The sequence below is a fragment of the Rhododendron vialii genome, chromosome 6a (assembly GCF_030253575.1).
Source record: "Rhododendron vialii isolate Sample 1 chromosome 6a, ASM3025357v1".
Lineage (NCBI taxonomy): Eukaryota > Viridiplantae > Streptophyta > Magnoliopsida > Ericales > Ericaceae > Rhododendron > Rhododendron vialii.
The window spans coordinates 7,940,268-7,955,962 of NC_080562.1; the positions used below are offsets into that span (position 1 = coordinate 7,940,268).

The following is a 15,695-nucleotide window of genomic DNA, read 5'->3' on the forward strand; positions in this document are numbered from 1 at the left end:
GATGCAAAGAAATGACAGTAGTGTTTTAATTTCCAATCACTTGTTTATTCCCTGGTGCTGATTCTGAATGGCAGTGATGATGAGGAGACTAATGCTGGGGAAAATGGGCAGAGCTTAGGGGATGATTGTATTGCTTCTCAGGAGCTTAATGGAGGAGCAATTTCAGACTCCAATGGCCTGTTGCACTGAACTCAAATGAGAAAACAAGAGCTAGTAGGGGGGTGCAACTGATCCCCAGAGTCTCTATGCAAGGGTAATCAACATTCCATCAGAATTAGGGCTGATAAACAAACTAAGTTATCCAGGTTCGAGCTTGTGTTCGTTCAGTAAAAAGCCCGTTCAAGATCTATTTGTTCAATAAGCTTGAACATTTTTGGAAGCTCGTTAAGTTTTCAAATTAAACTCGAACGAGCTACTAGATGGCTCGTTTAGCTTATAATGCATAAGAGCTCAAGCTACTCGACATCCAGCTAGTGTTCAGCTCTATTAAACCTCATTTGAGTTTGGAAATCACCTGGTAAACGAGCCAAGCTTGATCAAACTTCCGAAGCTCACTAAATTTTCAAAACAAACTTAAATAAAGGACTACTTGGCTCGTTCAACTCGTGTGTCAGCCATAATCAGAATGGAATTGCTATATAATCAAATGAGCTTAAATTACAACAGTTTTAGGACTCATGGTTTTAACACTTCAGATTCAATGTTGCAGAGAAGAAGAGAGAAAATTAATGAGAGGCTGAGAATCCCTCAGAACCTCGTCCCAAATGGAACGAAGGTAAGCAGCATATCATGAAGTTCTCCTGTCTCCTATCAGTCTTGTAACAATTTCAAAAATTAATGAATTTTTTTTATTTTGTTCAAAAAAAAAAAAAAAGTATTCCTGGCCCTCATCTATATCTATATAGGCATTCCTAAAGAGTTTTTGCTGTGAGTCTAATGACAGGTTGACATCACCACAATGCTTGAAGAGGCAATCAATTATGTCAAGTTTTTGCAATTAAGGCAAAGCACAAAAGTCATTCAGTCATATCCTTCATAGTATCATATGGTCAGAATTCAATCGGGCTTGCTTGCGACCCAACGCGACTTCTTTAATTATGAAATACATGTGATAGCAAGAAGGCAGATTTGCGATGAATGACACCAACTTTCGGAGGGTTGTGAATTATAGAGTTTCCCTCATGAATAACTAATCTTTGTGTTTTACCTGATTCCTGGTACTTCTTTCATTTGTAGTAGTTATTAAGCTCTGATGAGATGTGGATGTTCACCCCTATCACATCGCCTCTACGACAAAATCTCCCCAACTCTGACTTTAGAAGAAGCTGCAGGAAGCTGAGAGCGATTTTTACAGTTACATTTTACCGAAATAACTTCTGATGTTAATTACCCCAAAATAAAAACATCAGATGTTCACTTCTACCGGAATAAGTTATAGTAATACAAGACGTTAAGGATACTGGACATTGGATCCATAATTCCACCCCGAACCAAAATACAATCACCTAAATTTGAAGAATCAATTTATCTTTTATAATCAGCAAGAATCAATTTATTGATGTCCTAAAAATGCTTCATGGAGCGAGCAAGAACAATGTTCAACAAATGACGACCAATTAAAATGGTTCCCCATTCTGCATATTGTATCATCTGGGATGATAATAATAATAATAATAATAATAAAACTAAGCTAAATATTTTACAAAGCCCCTCTATAGGGAGGCACTCCACATCTGCAAAGTGTGCAAGAGACTAGGCTGACAGCACTTCACGTCTCATCTCCTAAACCAACTGCAAAGTGGCCAGCGTTCTTACCCTGTACACGGAGAAAAACAAAACGCACCGATTAGTAACTAGAAAATTGACGGCATAATAGAAATAGCATGTTATCTCAAAATGGGCTCAACAATTATAATTAAGCTTTTTCATCGCACGTAAACATAGGAAAATGAATCTTCATGTTTCTGCAGTAACGCATAATAAGAGCTTAAAAGAGGTACTACAATTCTATTGACTAGCCTTTGCATTATTACTTTAATTTGTTATCTTGATGACTTGATAGTAGAAACTAAGCTACCTGGGCCATCATTCGCTGCTTATTCCGGATCTGTGTCCTTGCCTTGTTGACAACCGAGTTTGGTGACTTGAACCATCTCTGTACAAAGGAGTAAAGCACTTTAGGGAAGCTAAACAAAGGCAACGAGAAAATAAAGAAGAGCTTCACATGAAAACGGATTTGTTAAAAGAAAGACCAAACTACATGCATAAAAAAATCACTACACGCAGTTTGCTTTACAGAGCTCAATATTGGCAATGGGCAAAACATAATATCTAGCTTCTTATTTAATCAGTAGAGCTTATATTTCCGGAAATTGAAACGGCTTCAAACAAAGTTCAGTCAGCTTGCTATCACAATTCCCATTAAACAACTAAGCTTAGCACATAGGCTGGCTCCCCTAAGGCTGCTCATATGCTAGCCCTACTGGAAAAATCTACAGACTACAGTATATGTTTGGCAATTCACAATAGTTAAGCTATAAGGGTCACAGAGCATGTGAATGAACTCACCTTGTCACTAGTACTCATACGAGACTCATCTCCAGGAAGCTGCTTCTTCTTCGGTGTGAACCCAAAGAGGTCATGAAGAAATTCATTTTCCTGTTAAACACAAAGGAAACCGAGATAGTTAGAAAAGAGAGAAATTACCAAAAAGAATAGATAAAGGCAAGTTATGAATATGAAACTGAACCTGCATGTGCTTGACAAAACCTCCCCCAAGAAAATGCCTTAAAAAGTTCAACTGTTACAGAAAACAAGAAAAAGATGCAAGGAAAAAATGAGAATGAGAAGCAGAAAGTTTAGGCAGCCACATTCCAAAACCTGATAGAAGAGGAACCTGTATCAGTTGAGACCATGATGTCACATTCAGAGACTCCCCTCCAATCTTTATTGATGTTTCTGGAGGATAACCGTCCTGACATTGACGTAAAAGTAAGATCATCATAACCAACAACAAAAGAAACGAGAAGTACAAAGAGAAATCAATAAAAGCAAAAACCAATACCTCAAGAAAATCAAGAATGTCTCGGAACGAACTCCGCTGACTGTTTAGGTCTTTCTTAGCAGAACCCTTACCACCTGCCTCCGAGGAAAGGACTCTTACTTGATTCAGAATTTTTGCTCTCAGTCCCTGTATATGTGTGAATTCCCTAGAGATGGAGCTGTCACTAGATTCTTTAGCTTCACCAGAAAGCTTCTCCAATTTTCCAACCTCAAAAATCAACGCAAGTGCTTCACCAGCTGCAATCCGAATAGACCTATCATCCTTGTCTAGCAGAGTAGAGAAATAAGTAATTGACCTGCATCATTAGCAGAACAAAGTTGACTTAGTGTACTTAAATCTCTCCTTGCTGACGAACACAAAATCCGTAGCCTATCTACAACCTCTCGTGGCTACGTGGTCTAAATTTCCAAAACTTCCATACCCATGAAGTCATGAAGAACACCCATAAAGTCAGTAAAAAGAATGCTTATATGTTGACATCATTTTCCTGACTAGAGAGAGAGAGAAGACCAAATCAGTGATAAAGAAAGCCAAGGTTTACTCACTCTTGGCAATTTTTTGGATTGTTTGCCCATCCATCTATAGAGGTAAGAAGAAATGACCAAGAAGAGACCATCGCTGTTATTACACCTGGTGATGGTTTAGAAGCAACTACCTGAGAAGAAAAGTGGCATTAGTTTTTCCATTATAGTTTTCAAAACCAACTACATTCTGATGGATCAAATTTGAACAATGGAAAAAGCATTACATGTCAAAGCATCTCAATTTGATGTAAAAATGTGTTCATAAGTTCGTTTCTACTAGCTATAATTAGCCAAAAGTCCCAACAATATGAAAATCTCCTAGCAATAAGAGACAAATTTGCAATCCAGGAAATGTTGAATTTGAACACCATGGCAAGATTAGTTGTATTGTGAACCATGACACAATAGGAAACTTACAATACGGCATCGTAAACATTCTAAATAAAAGGAGTGAAAGATCAATACTTACATTGGAACCCAGTTTTGGATGAACCACTTGCCACATTGTTTGCATTGATTTTTCTGTTTCCTCCGCCTCATTTCCACCAACAAAAGTGATAATAGCTAAACACTCTAGCAACTACAATAACAACCAAAAATTATCATTTACAAACAAAGGATTTCAAAATCACAAGAATAGCAACCCAATCGCCATCAGCTGTTAAAGTATCAATATCAACCATTCAAGCATACCGATGAGATCTTAGATGCTTCAGACCCAGACTTGAGAGCCTGCAAAATAGGAGGCATTGATTCTTCCAATATTTCTTGTGCTTTGCCCCCAGGACCCGTGGTGAGAGCCAACAATCCTACAAATGAAAACATATTCAGAACTTCTGAAATTCAAACAAACTGAGCAAAATTAAGGGTTGAAGTTCTGAAATTCAAACAAACATAGTCAGCTTACCAATTGCATGAGATGCTAAAGATATCTCCTTAGCAGATCCCCGCTTAATGGAGTTCAAACACTGATGCAGTAGTGTAACAAACCTACAGGAAAAGTACCAAGTGACTACATAAACATACAGAACAGCAAGAATGGTGATAGCAGTTCACTCTAAATCCAAATCTTTAAGGCAAAGTATTCTGTTTTCATCAATTTTCTCCCATGGGCCCTACTTTTCAGTTTCACTAAACCACTGCCAAGGCCGGCCCAAGAGGCCTGGGCATCCAAAAAAGTCCAATTTCTAGGGGCACTCCAATATTTTTACTATTTGGGTTTGAGTAGGACTCTTTTTAAGCCCAATGGAATGAAAAAAATGCCCAATTAGAGGAAATGAGATAGTCCACCCACCATCCCAAAACCCAAGTGCCCAACCCACTAAATCTCCAAAATCATTTTCCCCAAATCAGTGAATAATACCTCCCAAAAATCGTTTCCCCACAAACCCACCCCAAAAACTTGATGATCTCGTATTTTGTGTTCATATGTAATGATTAGTAGAACTTTATATTGGTTTGGCTTTCTCATATTGTGATTGTTGCTGTAAAAATTGTTAAATATTAATTCTTTAAGGACACACTTTTTTTTTATTAGGCCTTGGGCACTAAAAACCCTTGGGCCGGCCCTGACCACTTCATAAATCAAGTAACTGCAGATGCCAATCAAAGAAATACAAAAGACATAACTAGACTAGTAGCATGAAATCTTTTTCAAATCACACAAACGTCAATGAATGTCAGTCCAGAGTCCGGTCCCCTAGCATTAGAAGAATTCATTTGATCAGTCCGTATCAAAGCGTATATCATCATTCATCCTTTCAGAGCCTCCTCAAAAGGAGACGAACTAAAGAATCACAAGCAATTGAAACAAAAACACCACATTCCCCTAGTTTGGATCGTTTTAGAAGCTCCTAACTATTCCTAAGAAAACGATTTAGAAACACTTACTTCTTTTCCACGAACTCGTGCTGCAAAGAGCTATTAAAAGCCTCTATAACTGCTGCCAATGCCTTCTCTCTCGTGGAACCCCTTTTACCACAAAAAGTAAAGACAATATTAGCATTCAGCTAAAATGGGAAATAACCAACGTGTGTTCCTTGATTGCCAACATCCAGTGTTAAAAAACCAATTACTTGTAATTCAGGTGCCACTTCTTTTAATGGAACAATTAATGGAGGACAAGCTAATTAAGATAACTGATGATCAATTACCTTTTCTCGTATAAAGCATCTAAGGATTGATCAAGTAAACTGTCTTTGTCCAGCTGTACTTCTTCCATGCCAGACACCAACATGTTATCTGTACCGACAGTGGAAGATGAGCTCACACTATCAGTGTCGTCAGTATCCAGCATCGCAGCATTCCTACGTTGAGAACTACCTGCAGAGTCCAACAGATTCACATCAATAACCTCTCAATTCTATCCCCCTCCAACACAACACAACACAACTCCACCAACCAAACTAAATCCTAATTCTTTGTGGTATAATTTTGGGTAATTAAAACTCCCAATTCCATCCCCCTCGAACGCAACATGACCAAGCAAACTAAATTCTGATTCGTACTCTATCATTTTAGGTAATTAAACCTCTCAATTCTATCCCCCTCGAACACAACACGACCAAGCAAACTAAATTCTGATCCTTCGAGGTACTCTTATCATTTTAGGTAATTAAACCTCGCGATTCTATCCCCCTCGAACACAACACGACCAAGCAAACTAAATTCTGATTCTTCATGTTATCTTTTCGGGTAATTAAACCTCTCAATGCTATCCCCCTCAAACACAGCACCACCAAGTAAACTAAATTCAGATTCCTCGTGGTATCTCTCTGGGTAATTAAACGATAGATATATTTCAAAAGAAGAAACCTAGATGGGCCAACTTTCAAAAAAGCATTTTGCAATTTACTACCCTAAAGGCCTAAACAAAGTGGTGGTGTCTTTTCCACAATTCAGTCATGATTCTGACTCCCGCATTGCCCACAAATAGGCAGGTGTCCGACCGCTTATGCGCACCTCGACTAATCTTGGACATCCCACCAAAGTCCACTAGCGGGGCCCACTTAAAGTCGAGACACAGTCCCGCGCGACAAGCCCCACATGCCTCAGAGGTTTCAAACATGAGACCTAATAAGGAGCAAAACCTAACTCCCAGGTCTTGACTACAGGGCCAACCTTCAAGGTTATGCACAAATAGGCATTCGTATGAAAGTACAAGCTTTTAAGAACAAAAATTCGATTACTTTGTAAGTGTTTTTGCAGCGTTTTCTATAGTGAAAGCTAAATTACATTGTCAAAGCACAAAAACGATGGGTTCAGAAACGATCAGAACAAACCCTAACTCATCAATTACGTTAAAAAAAAAAAAAAAAAGAAACTCCAACCATTGGAGTTGCTCTGAGTCGTCGATTACGAAACCCTAGAATCAACAGGTACGTAATTATGCAATTTAATGTTTTGTTATCTTCACAACTTAAAAAGCATTTTTTTAAAAATTCCCCCTAAATTCTTCTGCTTCCAACATTTCTCTCTCTCTCCCCCACTTATTACCCCGGCTATTTTTCAAAAAAAAATTCAAATCTCAATCCAAACATAGCATAAAAGTGTACGAAACTTACGCAATACGTAGAAAAAAAGACTTACGCTTTCCCATGGGTGACAGCTGCGGATTGTGTGCACGTCAGAGGGAATTACAAGGCCGACAGCGAAAAGATCTGAATAAGAAGAGGTTGGAGTGCTGCTGAGAACGAATCGAAAGAATCGAGGAGGGAAACTGAGTTGAATCGATGGGCGATTTATCCATTAAAGTTTCGAGAGGAATCTCTCTGTTTCTCGCTCTAGATTTGAGGTTGTAGAGATTAACGGTGAGGCGAATGGGATTTTCAGATAGAGAGAGATACGGCTTTTTATATATTGGGATGGCTTAGAGGGAGGGAAGGAAATTTCTTGTTTTAAATGAAAACAAAAAGGAAAATAGATATTAAAAAGTGGGGATCAAATTGGGGTGGTTTGGAATATTCGGCGAGAGTGTGGACGAGGGCAGCCGAGTAAATTGCTACTTATGACGTGCCAATTTGTGGAGCGTTGGCTGGAGATTATCGGAAAGTCTAGCCTACCGCTCCGTTTTACTGCTATCATTCAGCGTTCAATTTCACTATTCGTTTCTGTAATCAATGACCTTGATTCTAAAACTCTTTCAAAGAGAAGTTGAGATGAGCGTTTTAAAATTTGTCCCTTTAGACTATCAATTTAAGCACTGCAGGAAAACGGTGAAACATAGCGGTCAAGGTTGCACTGCTGCGAGATTATTAGGGCAATATGGGTCTCCGTCTGGTGGGGCCACGTGCCAGTTGGAGAAGATGGTAGAACACTAGAGCAAGAGGCAGGAAGCGATGAGGTTGCACGTGGAGGATTAATTTATATAAAATAAAAAAAACCAATAGAGGGAGCACGCGGCGTTGAGACGCGTGAAAAGCAGAAAGTCTAAGGTTCCCGACGGCACGCCAGACCCACTCTGGCTACCAAACTGTTGATTCGAGCCGTTCAAAAATTTTAAAAAAAGAATTGAGTGTGCCCACGCTAGAATCAACGACATCCGACGTGTGTATCCAAACACTCTATTTTTGTGTGTATTTTGAACGGCTCGAATCAACCGTCCAGTGGCCGAGTGGGCCCGGTGCGCCGTAAGAAATCCGGTCGGAAACTGTAGCACCTCTCCGTGAAAAAGGGAGTACTTCTAGTACTTTCTGGACTTTGGGTTGGTGGGGTGCGCAGCATAGTCAAATCGTCGGATTGTACATCTGACGTTTCGAATCTCATCTCAACAATTAACGATCGAGAGTTGTTCAATGTCGATATGAGATCGGAGCCATCCGGATACACAATCTGACAGCTTAAAAATACACAACACGGTACTACGCACGTCACTAAGCAACATCATCCCCATTCGTTACTTTCTAGTTTCTCAGAGGGGCAGGTGGAAGAGATTATTCAATGTCCTGGAGTTTTCAATAATTTTTTGGTACTCGGATTCCGTAATTCACCTATACAATACAATATAATACCACAGGATTGCTATGTGCTCGGGCATTCAATAATTTTTCGGTACTCAGACCTATGCAATATACATAAAGACTACTGGTACAGCAGTAAAAGAGCACAGATAGCGCATATATCGTTTTTTTTGGCTCGTCTCGGGTCCAACAAACATAATTGGAGCCACTTATTTTGTTCACTATATTTTGTTAAAGATTCCTGTAAAAAATAAGCTTCATCTAACATCGATCAGTGCGTTTACAAAACATCCAAAATGGCTTCAGAAGTTAGGCTAAATTCCGAAGCAATTTTTGACATTTCGTAAACAACCTTATTGATGTCGAATAGAACTGATTTTTTTTACATTAACCTTAAACAAAATATATTGAACAAAATGAGCGACGGAGATATACTGACCGACTACTATAATATCTCTCCCTGGTGAATATCTTCGTGTCAAATATCTTGCAAGTGAGAAGCATGCTTTTTGGAAGGGTACGGAAAGTAGTCTTATTCATTCTTTCAAACGTGGGGTTTATATTACTACCGAAAGTCTGTCCACAGACATTTCATACATAGATTGTACACAGATTTTTTGTGAGATTCACCACGGGTCACAAAAAAACGATCCAAATCATTCATTAAATGTAAAACACTTTTTCAAGGATTACCTTAAAAAATCAGCTCAATCCGATACTTATAAGTGCTCAATCCAACCACTTAACTTTTTTATTATTCTGAAATCTAAATAAAAAGTTAGATGATTTGATCGACACCTTAAAGGTATCGAATTGATCTGATTTTTTTTGTAAATACCCTTGAAAAAGTGTTTTACATTTAATGAACGGCTCAAATCATTTGTGTGGAACCCTTGATGGACCCTACAAAAAAATCTCTGTACAATCTATGCACGTTTATCTGTGTGGCTGTGTGGGTAGCAGCTTTCCTATTACTAGTAGTTTAGAGGCTGAGGCCTCGTTTCAGAAAGACGAATAAGTACTTATTTTTCAAAAAAGCAATTTCAAGTTCAAAAATAATGAGCTTATTGAAATCTAAAAATATGCAATATGGATCTTATTTAAGAGATCTCAATGAGATCTTTAATATGGTGCAAAAAAATTGAAAATTTATTTTTGAGTTTAAAAATATGTGAAATAAGTACTTATTTTTTTAGAAGGTGTTCTGGAACGGACTCTGATTATGGAATGATATATCTTATTTAAATATCCGTTCTTTTATGGCTTTCGTGCTCTTTGACAAACAGCATGACGTTTGTGAATACGTTGCTTCCAAAGAATAGGTCAATTAGTACTAATTACTTATGGCTTAAGCCAAGTATACAATTTTCGTGGAAACTATATATGCCACAATTTATATTCAAGAGTTCAAACGTATGCGATTATATCTTCTTAGAACTTTACTTGTCCTTCTTTTTTCTTTCCCCCCACGGCCCCCTTTTTTTTTCCCGAAATACCACGCTTTCTGAATTTTAAGTTTCAGAAGAGTAGTAAATACTCCATCATAAACCATAAAAAAAAATTGGTTAATCGATAAAATATGTATCTACGTGTGGAGTCGGTCCTGAGCAAAATCTAAAGGAAAGAGAGAGTCAACAATATGCACAACATTTTACACAAACATGTCTATGAGGAAGTGTACGTTTCATTGCCGGCTAAATAGGTTGCTGGATTTAACTGCCAACGAGACATTTGTTGTGCAAAATATTGTGTATGTTGTTGTGTTTGTAGACCTCCTCGAATGAGAATACATATCCCATCTTCTTTGTGGGCTAAAAAGAGAGAAGGCCACAAGGTTTTCTAAGAATTTGTCATTTAAACATGGCCCATATGCTGACAGGCCCATAATGAGTGGACATGGGCTCTGCTGAGGTTTGTGTTATTTGCCCGAAGAAAGGGAATAGAACTTCAATGGGCCAAAATTAATGCTGCAAGGGAAATCAAAAGTACATTACTACTATTATTTACGCCGTTAGAGCATCCACATTGTAATAAGCAAATTGATATGGATAAGCAAACTTAATAACAATGCTAAAAAAATACCTCACATTGTAATAAGCAAAGTTACAAGTCTTTTAGCAAATAATCAAATTCCATCCATTCCATAACCAAACTTAACAACTTTTACCAATAACCAAAACTCAATAATCAAACCCAATAACCAAACTCAAAACTAAAAAACACCCCATATTAGAATCGTCTCATCGAGACGAATAATTTGGTGTGGTCAGATACGTGATTAAAACTCGTTTGCAATTGGACATAGGTGCATTGCGTATTGTGGGGGGGGGGGGGGTGTTTATAGGGATGCAAAAATAACAAATGTGGAGGTAAAGTTTGTTAAGTTTGATTATGAACTAAAAGGATAATCAAATGCTGACGTGGCACATTTTGATTATTGAATTTGATTATTCCCATTGCGGATGCTCTTTTTCCTCGGTTACTTGTGAAAACATGGCCCCTCGATAATGCTCGGAAAAAAGGTCGAAATACCCTTCAAACGGCTTGCTATTTTAACCGGTCTTGACAAGGCAAAGCGCCACTCTATCGAGCATAAACTAGATTTCCTTGGAATTCTTCGCCATCTACATTGTAAAATTTGTCTTCCTAATTTCAATTTGAATGGACTAATAGGGGCAATTTTATAACTTACGTAAAATGCTTGGAGCAAGAAAATAACTGTCCGTTTTAACTTTAGGCCCATACTCTGACTGGGCTTCTTCTTGTCACAGCTTCATTTGTTCTGTTCTATAAATAAAAATAAAAAAATTTCTAGAACCGCATAAGCTTTTAGGACCATGCTCTTCTCCATAGACTGATGTCCAAGTCACGGCCTTGGTCGTTTGGAGTTTTTGAGAGTAATGAATGGAAGGAGATAGACAGAGAAATTTTTTTGAAAACTTTTGAGACCCCAAACGAATCGCAAGCAGAGTCACGACCCTACTGACTTCCCATCTCCTAAGATAACCAGCTTCATTCAGATGAATATTTTGTTCTTTTTGTAATCCATACCAAAAATACGCATGTCAAATTTGTTCTTCTTGTACCTAACCCCCTGCCCAAAAAACCGGACTCCGCCCCTTTTACCGATTGTGACACTTTAGTTCGAAGTCTCACTACTGCGAATTGCAAATTCCATTTTATCAACACCCAATGGTCTCGTATCGATTACAGAGAGACAATAAATCATGGCCCATAGCGTTATCAACTTATGGGTATTCTTCCTCCAAGTCCAATCCCAACAAAGTCAAGTAGAATAGAGAGCTACACAGCACAAGCAACCAAACATCCTGAATTCAGAGTCGGCCGTAGTCAAAGCTTGATGTGCATGCGATTGCCTTAAACCCCTTCAAAAATTTATGCATTTTGATTTTCAAGGGTCCTCCTACTTAATTTGATACCCCTGTAATAGTTCCAAAAAAAAAGGACTCCATCTTTAAACTTCTCTAGGCTCCCGAAAAGTCACGGCCAAGCCTTTTCACAACCAAAATGTCAGATAAGATGATGTACTGTGGGTTCATGATGAATGATAACCGAGGCCAACTTTAATACAGTACTCCGTAAGCATGGCAGTGACTGGGTCCGGCCTTCCCTCTTCCATCTTTCCTAGTTATATATTCTGGAGTTTATATATAAGCCTTTGTGGTTATATTTCATCTCCTAGTCACACTCTGTTTGTTGTTTTCTGTACTATTTTTTTTCACACAATTCTATAGACTTAATCCATTACCTCTGATTAACCATACATACTCTTAAGGCCTGTTAATTAGTTGACGTCTTATATGCTGAAAATCTGAATGGATCTAGACGCAATTGAGTCCAAATTCAATGAGATTAAATAAGCAAGTAAATTGTCAAGCTAGACAGACCACTAATGGAAAAAAGAATTATGGAACCGGCCTCTTCCATTGAAATCCTGCAGCTGCGGGTGGTTTTAACTTTTACGTAACACATCATCGTCTTTTTTTGGTTTGACAGTCAATGTGTCCCGACCAGCTTACGAGCATCTCAACTAATCCTTTTCCCAATTCGGTCAAAGACAGATCATTCATACCGAGATCAACTGTGTAACACAGCATATGAACTATCCAAACATAGCATCAAGCCATCAACCACACAGGAAAAGCTGGTGGGGGCAAAAAGGGAATTAGAACCCATGTGAGCACACTGCCCAGTGAGTTCTTCTGGGGAGAAGAAAGTTTGAAAGGGGATCAGGTGCAGTCAAACCATTGGGAATCTATTGGCATGGGAGTTAGTGTGTGTAGGGGGTTTATTTCTTCTTGTGTGGGGTAGTATACCCCCACCCCCATTGCCATCTTTCTCATGTCAGAAAATTTTAAGGGTGCCAACCTATAATCATGTAGGGTATAACTTTGGAGGGATTTGGCTTTGCACTAAAAATTTGAGGAAAAAACGTTGGCCTTTTTATCATTTCGTTCATACTAATTAACAAATTTTGACATTTTAGCTTATTGTTCACACTAACTAACAACTTGTCAACAACTTCCTCATTCTGAACGACTTTTTTCACTCATATACCCATCTACAACTTATTCACTACAGGAAACAATTTGACATTTCTCAAATAACTTATTCACTATCGGAAACACATAACAACTTGATTGCAACAATTTTTTTCTCAAAACTTATTCACTATCAGAAACACCCCATGGGCATGAGAAAGGAAATAAATGTTTGTCATCCATGAAGTCGCATATTTAAATTCTACGGAGACCAAACATTTTATACTAACCTTGGGGCCACTAAGGAGTTTGTTTAATCGTTAGCTTCAAGGCCCTGCAATCGATCGAGAAGCACGTAATTAAGCTGGCTCAGACGTCCTGTTGTTGAAAAAATAATCATGGAGGGTATACCAACACCAACACCAACACCATCACCATCACCATCACCTGTTCCTTACATTAATACTATTTGGGTGTAATTTCCCTCCCCCCTCCGAAAGTCCTTTGGGATTCAAAACAGTTAACTGAATAAATTGCCTACCAACCTCGATTCTGTCTGTATTCATTTTAGGAGGATCCAGCTCCTTAATTTTCTCTGTCCCACTAACTTAAAAATTTTAGTCCTCGTCTCTGTTTCTTTTGTCACTAGTCACATCAAAAATAAGGACTCAAAGTATGCTATCACTAGACCCATACAAAAATACGAACAAAAAAATTGTAGAAAAATTAATATGGTGGTTCAAATTTCTAGTAACAATTACATGTTTAGGAGAAGGATTATATAGGTTGGGATTAAAACCCCGCATTATGATCCTCGATTAAACTCTACGAATATTGCATTTGGTGGTGTTGTACAAACCCCTATAGTAGTTAGTTAGTTGCAGTTTCAAAAGACACATAGGTGCATGGTGATCGAAGCTTCAGCTATTTTTTCGTTCAAAATTATGCATCTGATGCGGGTATGGGCCTTGGATGAGAACCCTAGTTAGGAAAGACATGCATGCCTCTCACTTTCCATACTTGTACCTTTTCAAGTTCTCAAAGTGCACCTACACTAGTCTCCTTCGATCTCCATATCGATGTGTTTTTCGCTATACTTGTTATAAGTATCTCTCTCTCTCTCTCTCTCTCTCTCTCTCTCTCTCTCTCACAAACTTTTAATGTGGGTGAGAAAAAATTCGGTTATTCTACACAAATATTTCCTTCTTTAGTCCTAGAAGTATACAAATTAAACTGACGTCGTTTTGGATGAAAATTGGAATTTCATCGCAGGCCTTCAAATTGGCCGGTGTCTTCAGGTTGTAAGCCTCGAAATTATTCAAGGATATATATTCAATCTGAAAAACAAATGTAAATTATGACTTAGAAAAAGAACAAATGAACTTCACGAAAAGCGAGATACAAGTTGGAAGCGGTTTATGTAGTACTTCAACGATATACTTAAAAAAACTACATATCAAAACACAAATGAGTACTTGAACCACTAATAAATTACGACTTAGATGGATTTTAGATATGATACTACTCGTTCCAACGAAAGAACATAAAGAAGTTTTCTAAATGAAAAAAATTATACATATGCACCTGACAACTGGTTGATATCTCAATTCCCCCATGCGCATCATCTTTTCATTTTTCTTTTTCAGATTTTCAGAAATGTTGCACTTCATGGTCTAGATTTTGTTAGTTCACCCAAATATTATTCATTAGTTAGGTTGTGGCTACTCTTTTTTTACGTAGAACAAATTGTAAAAGGAATTCTTACTCTTGGAACAATTGGATCGGTATAAGTCTCGCAAGAAGAGGTTAACTGCGTGTTATGGTTGAGGGGTTAAATTGCAATTGTTAAAAATGTTTGGGCATTTACAGAATTATATAACTTTGGTCAAAACAAATCCATTTGAGGCTAAGATTTATGGCATGTTTCTTCTTTGTTAGTAATACCTAAAATTGAGCTTAACTCAATTTTCTATTTTAGATTTTAAAAAAATTATTTTCTAATTTTCTTTTACGGATTTCTTTGTTGGCAAAATTGTATTCCCTCCATCCCAATTTGTTAATTTGTTCCCTTTTAGATTTCTGTACGTTTCAATTTGTTTGTCCATTTGACTTTTAAATGAATAAAATTTTATTTTTGCCCTTACATTTTTTTTGAAATAAATAACTTTTCAAAAAAGTTGAAAGGGTAAATGTTGAAAAGTAAAATACTTTAGGCGTAATCATTATGCTCCCTAAGCAATAGGCCTCTCCTCCTCTCTCTAAAAACTTTTCCCTCTTCCTCTCCTTGAACCAGATCTAGGGTTTCCCCTTTGGAGGGACGTAGCGTCTTCTTCCTCCCCCCAGCCGCTCCTCTTCCTCTCTATCTCCCTATCCTCCTCCTCTTCTCCCGTCTCCTTCCTTCTTCTCCCTTATCCCTTATCCCCATTAATTTTCTATTGGTGGGGATTCACCGCTCACGGCTTTGGCACGACTATTTAGTGTGGTGCTTTCTGTGGGTGTGGGTTGGTGACTGGCGTCCGGTGTTGGCGGTGGATGGTCGAAGCTGCTAGGGGCTTTTATTTTTTCTTGAGCTTCTATTGTTGGGCCTTGTCCCAATTATTTGGGCTTCTAGACTCTTAGGTGATTGATCTTAACTTTCTTTATCTGG

At 38.1% G+C, this 15,695-nt stretch overlaps 1 protein-coding gene across 1 annotated transcript; it reads right to left on the bottom strand.

The window, feature by feature from the left end:
• Positions 1-1,510: 1,510 nt before the first annotated feature.
• LOC131329576 (uncharacterized) lies at positions 1,511-7,559 on the bottom strand. The gene is made up of 13 exons (XM_058362782.1): positions 7,177-7,559; positions 5,742-5,910; positions 5,479-5,559; positions 4,496-4,578; positions 4,282-4,397; positions 4,058-4,168; positions 3,610-3,719; positions 3,065-3,359; positions 2,897-2,974; positions 2,750-2,800; positions 2,569-2,658; positions 2,078-2,155; positions 1,511-1,816 (listed from the first exon to the last, which is right to left on the bottom strand). Exons 1-13 carry the CDS (start codon positions 7,184-7,186, stop codon positions 1,769-1,771), a joined length of 1,320 nt encoding a protein of 439 aa, XP_058218765.1. The 5' UTR covers positions 7,187-7,559; the 3' UTR covers positions 1,511-1,768.
• Positions 7,560-15,695: the final 8,136 nt, after the last annotated feature.

Bases quoted from the DNA above. Each gene is read 5' to 3' on its own strand.
- LOC131329576 (XM_058362782.1), bottom strand. The intron at 5,560-5,741 runs GTAATTGATCAT...TTGTGGTAAAAG, and splicing joins GATGCTTTATACGAGAAAAG to GGGTTCCACGAGAGAGAAGG. The intron at 4,579-5,478 runs GTAAGTGTTTCT...CTTTTCCTGTAG, and splicing joins CACGAGTTCGTGGAAAAGAA to GTTTGTTACACTACTGCATC.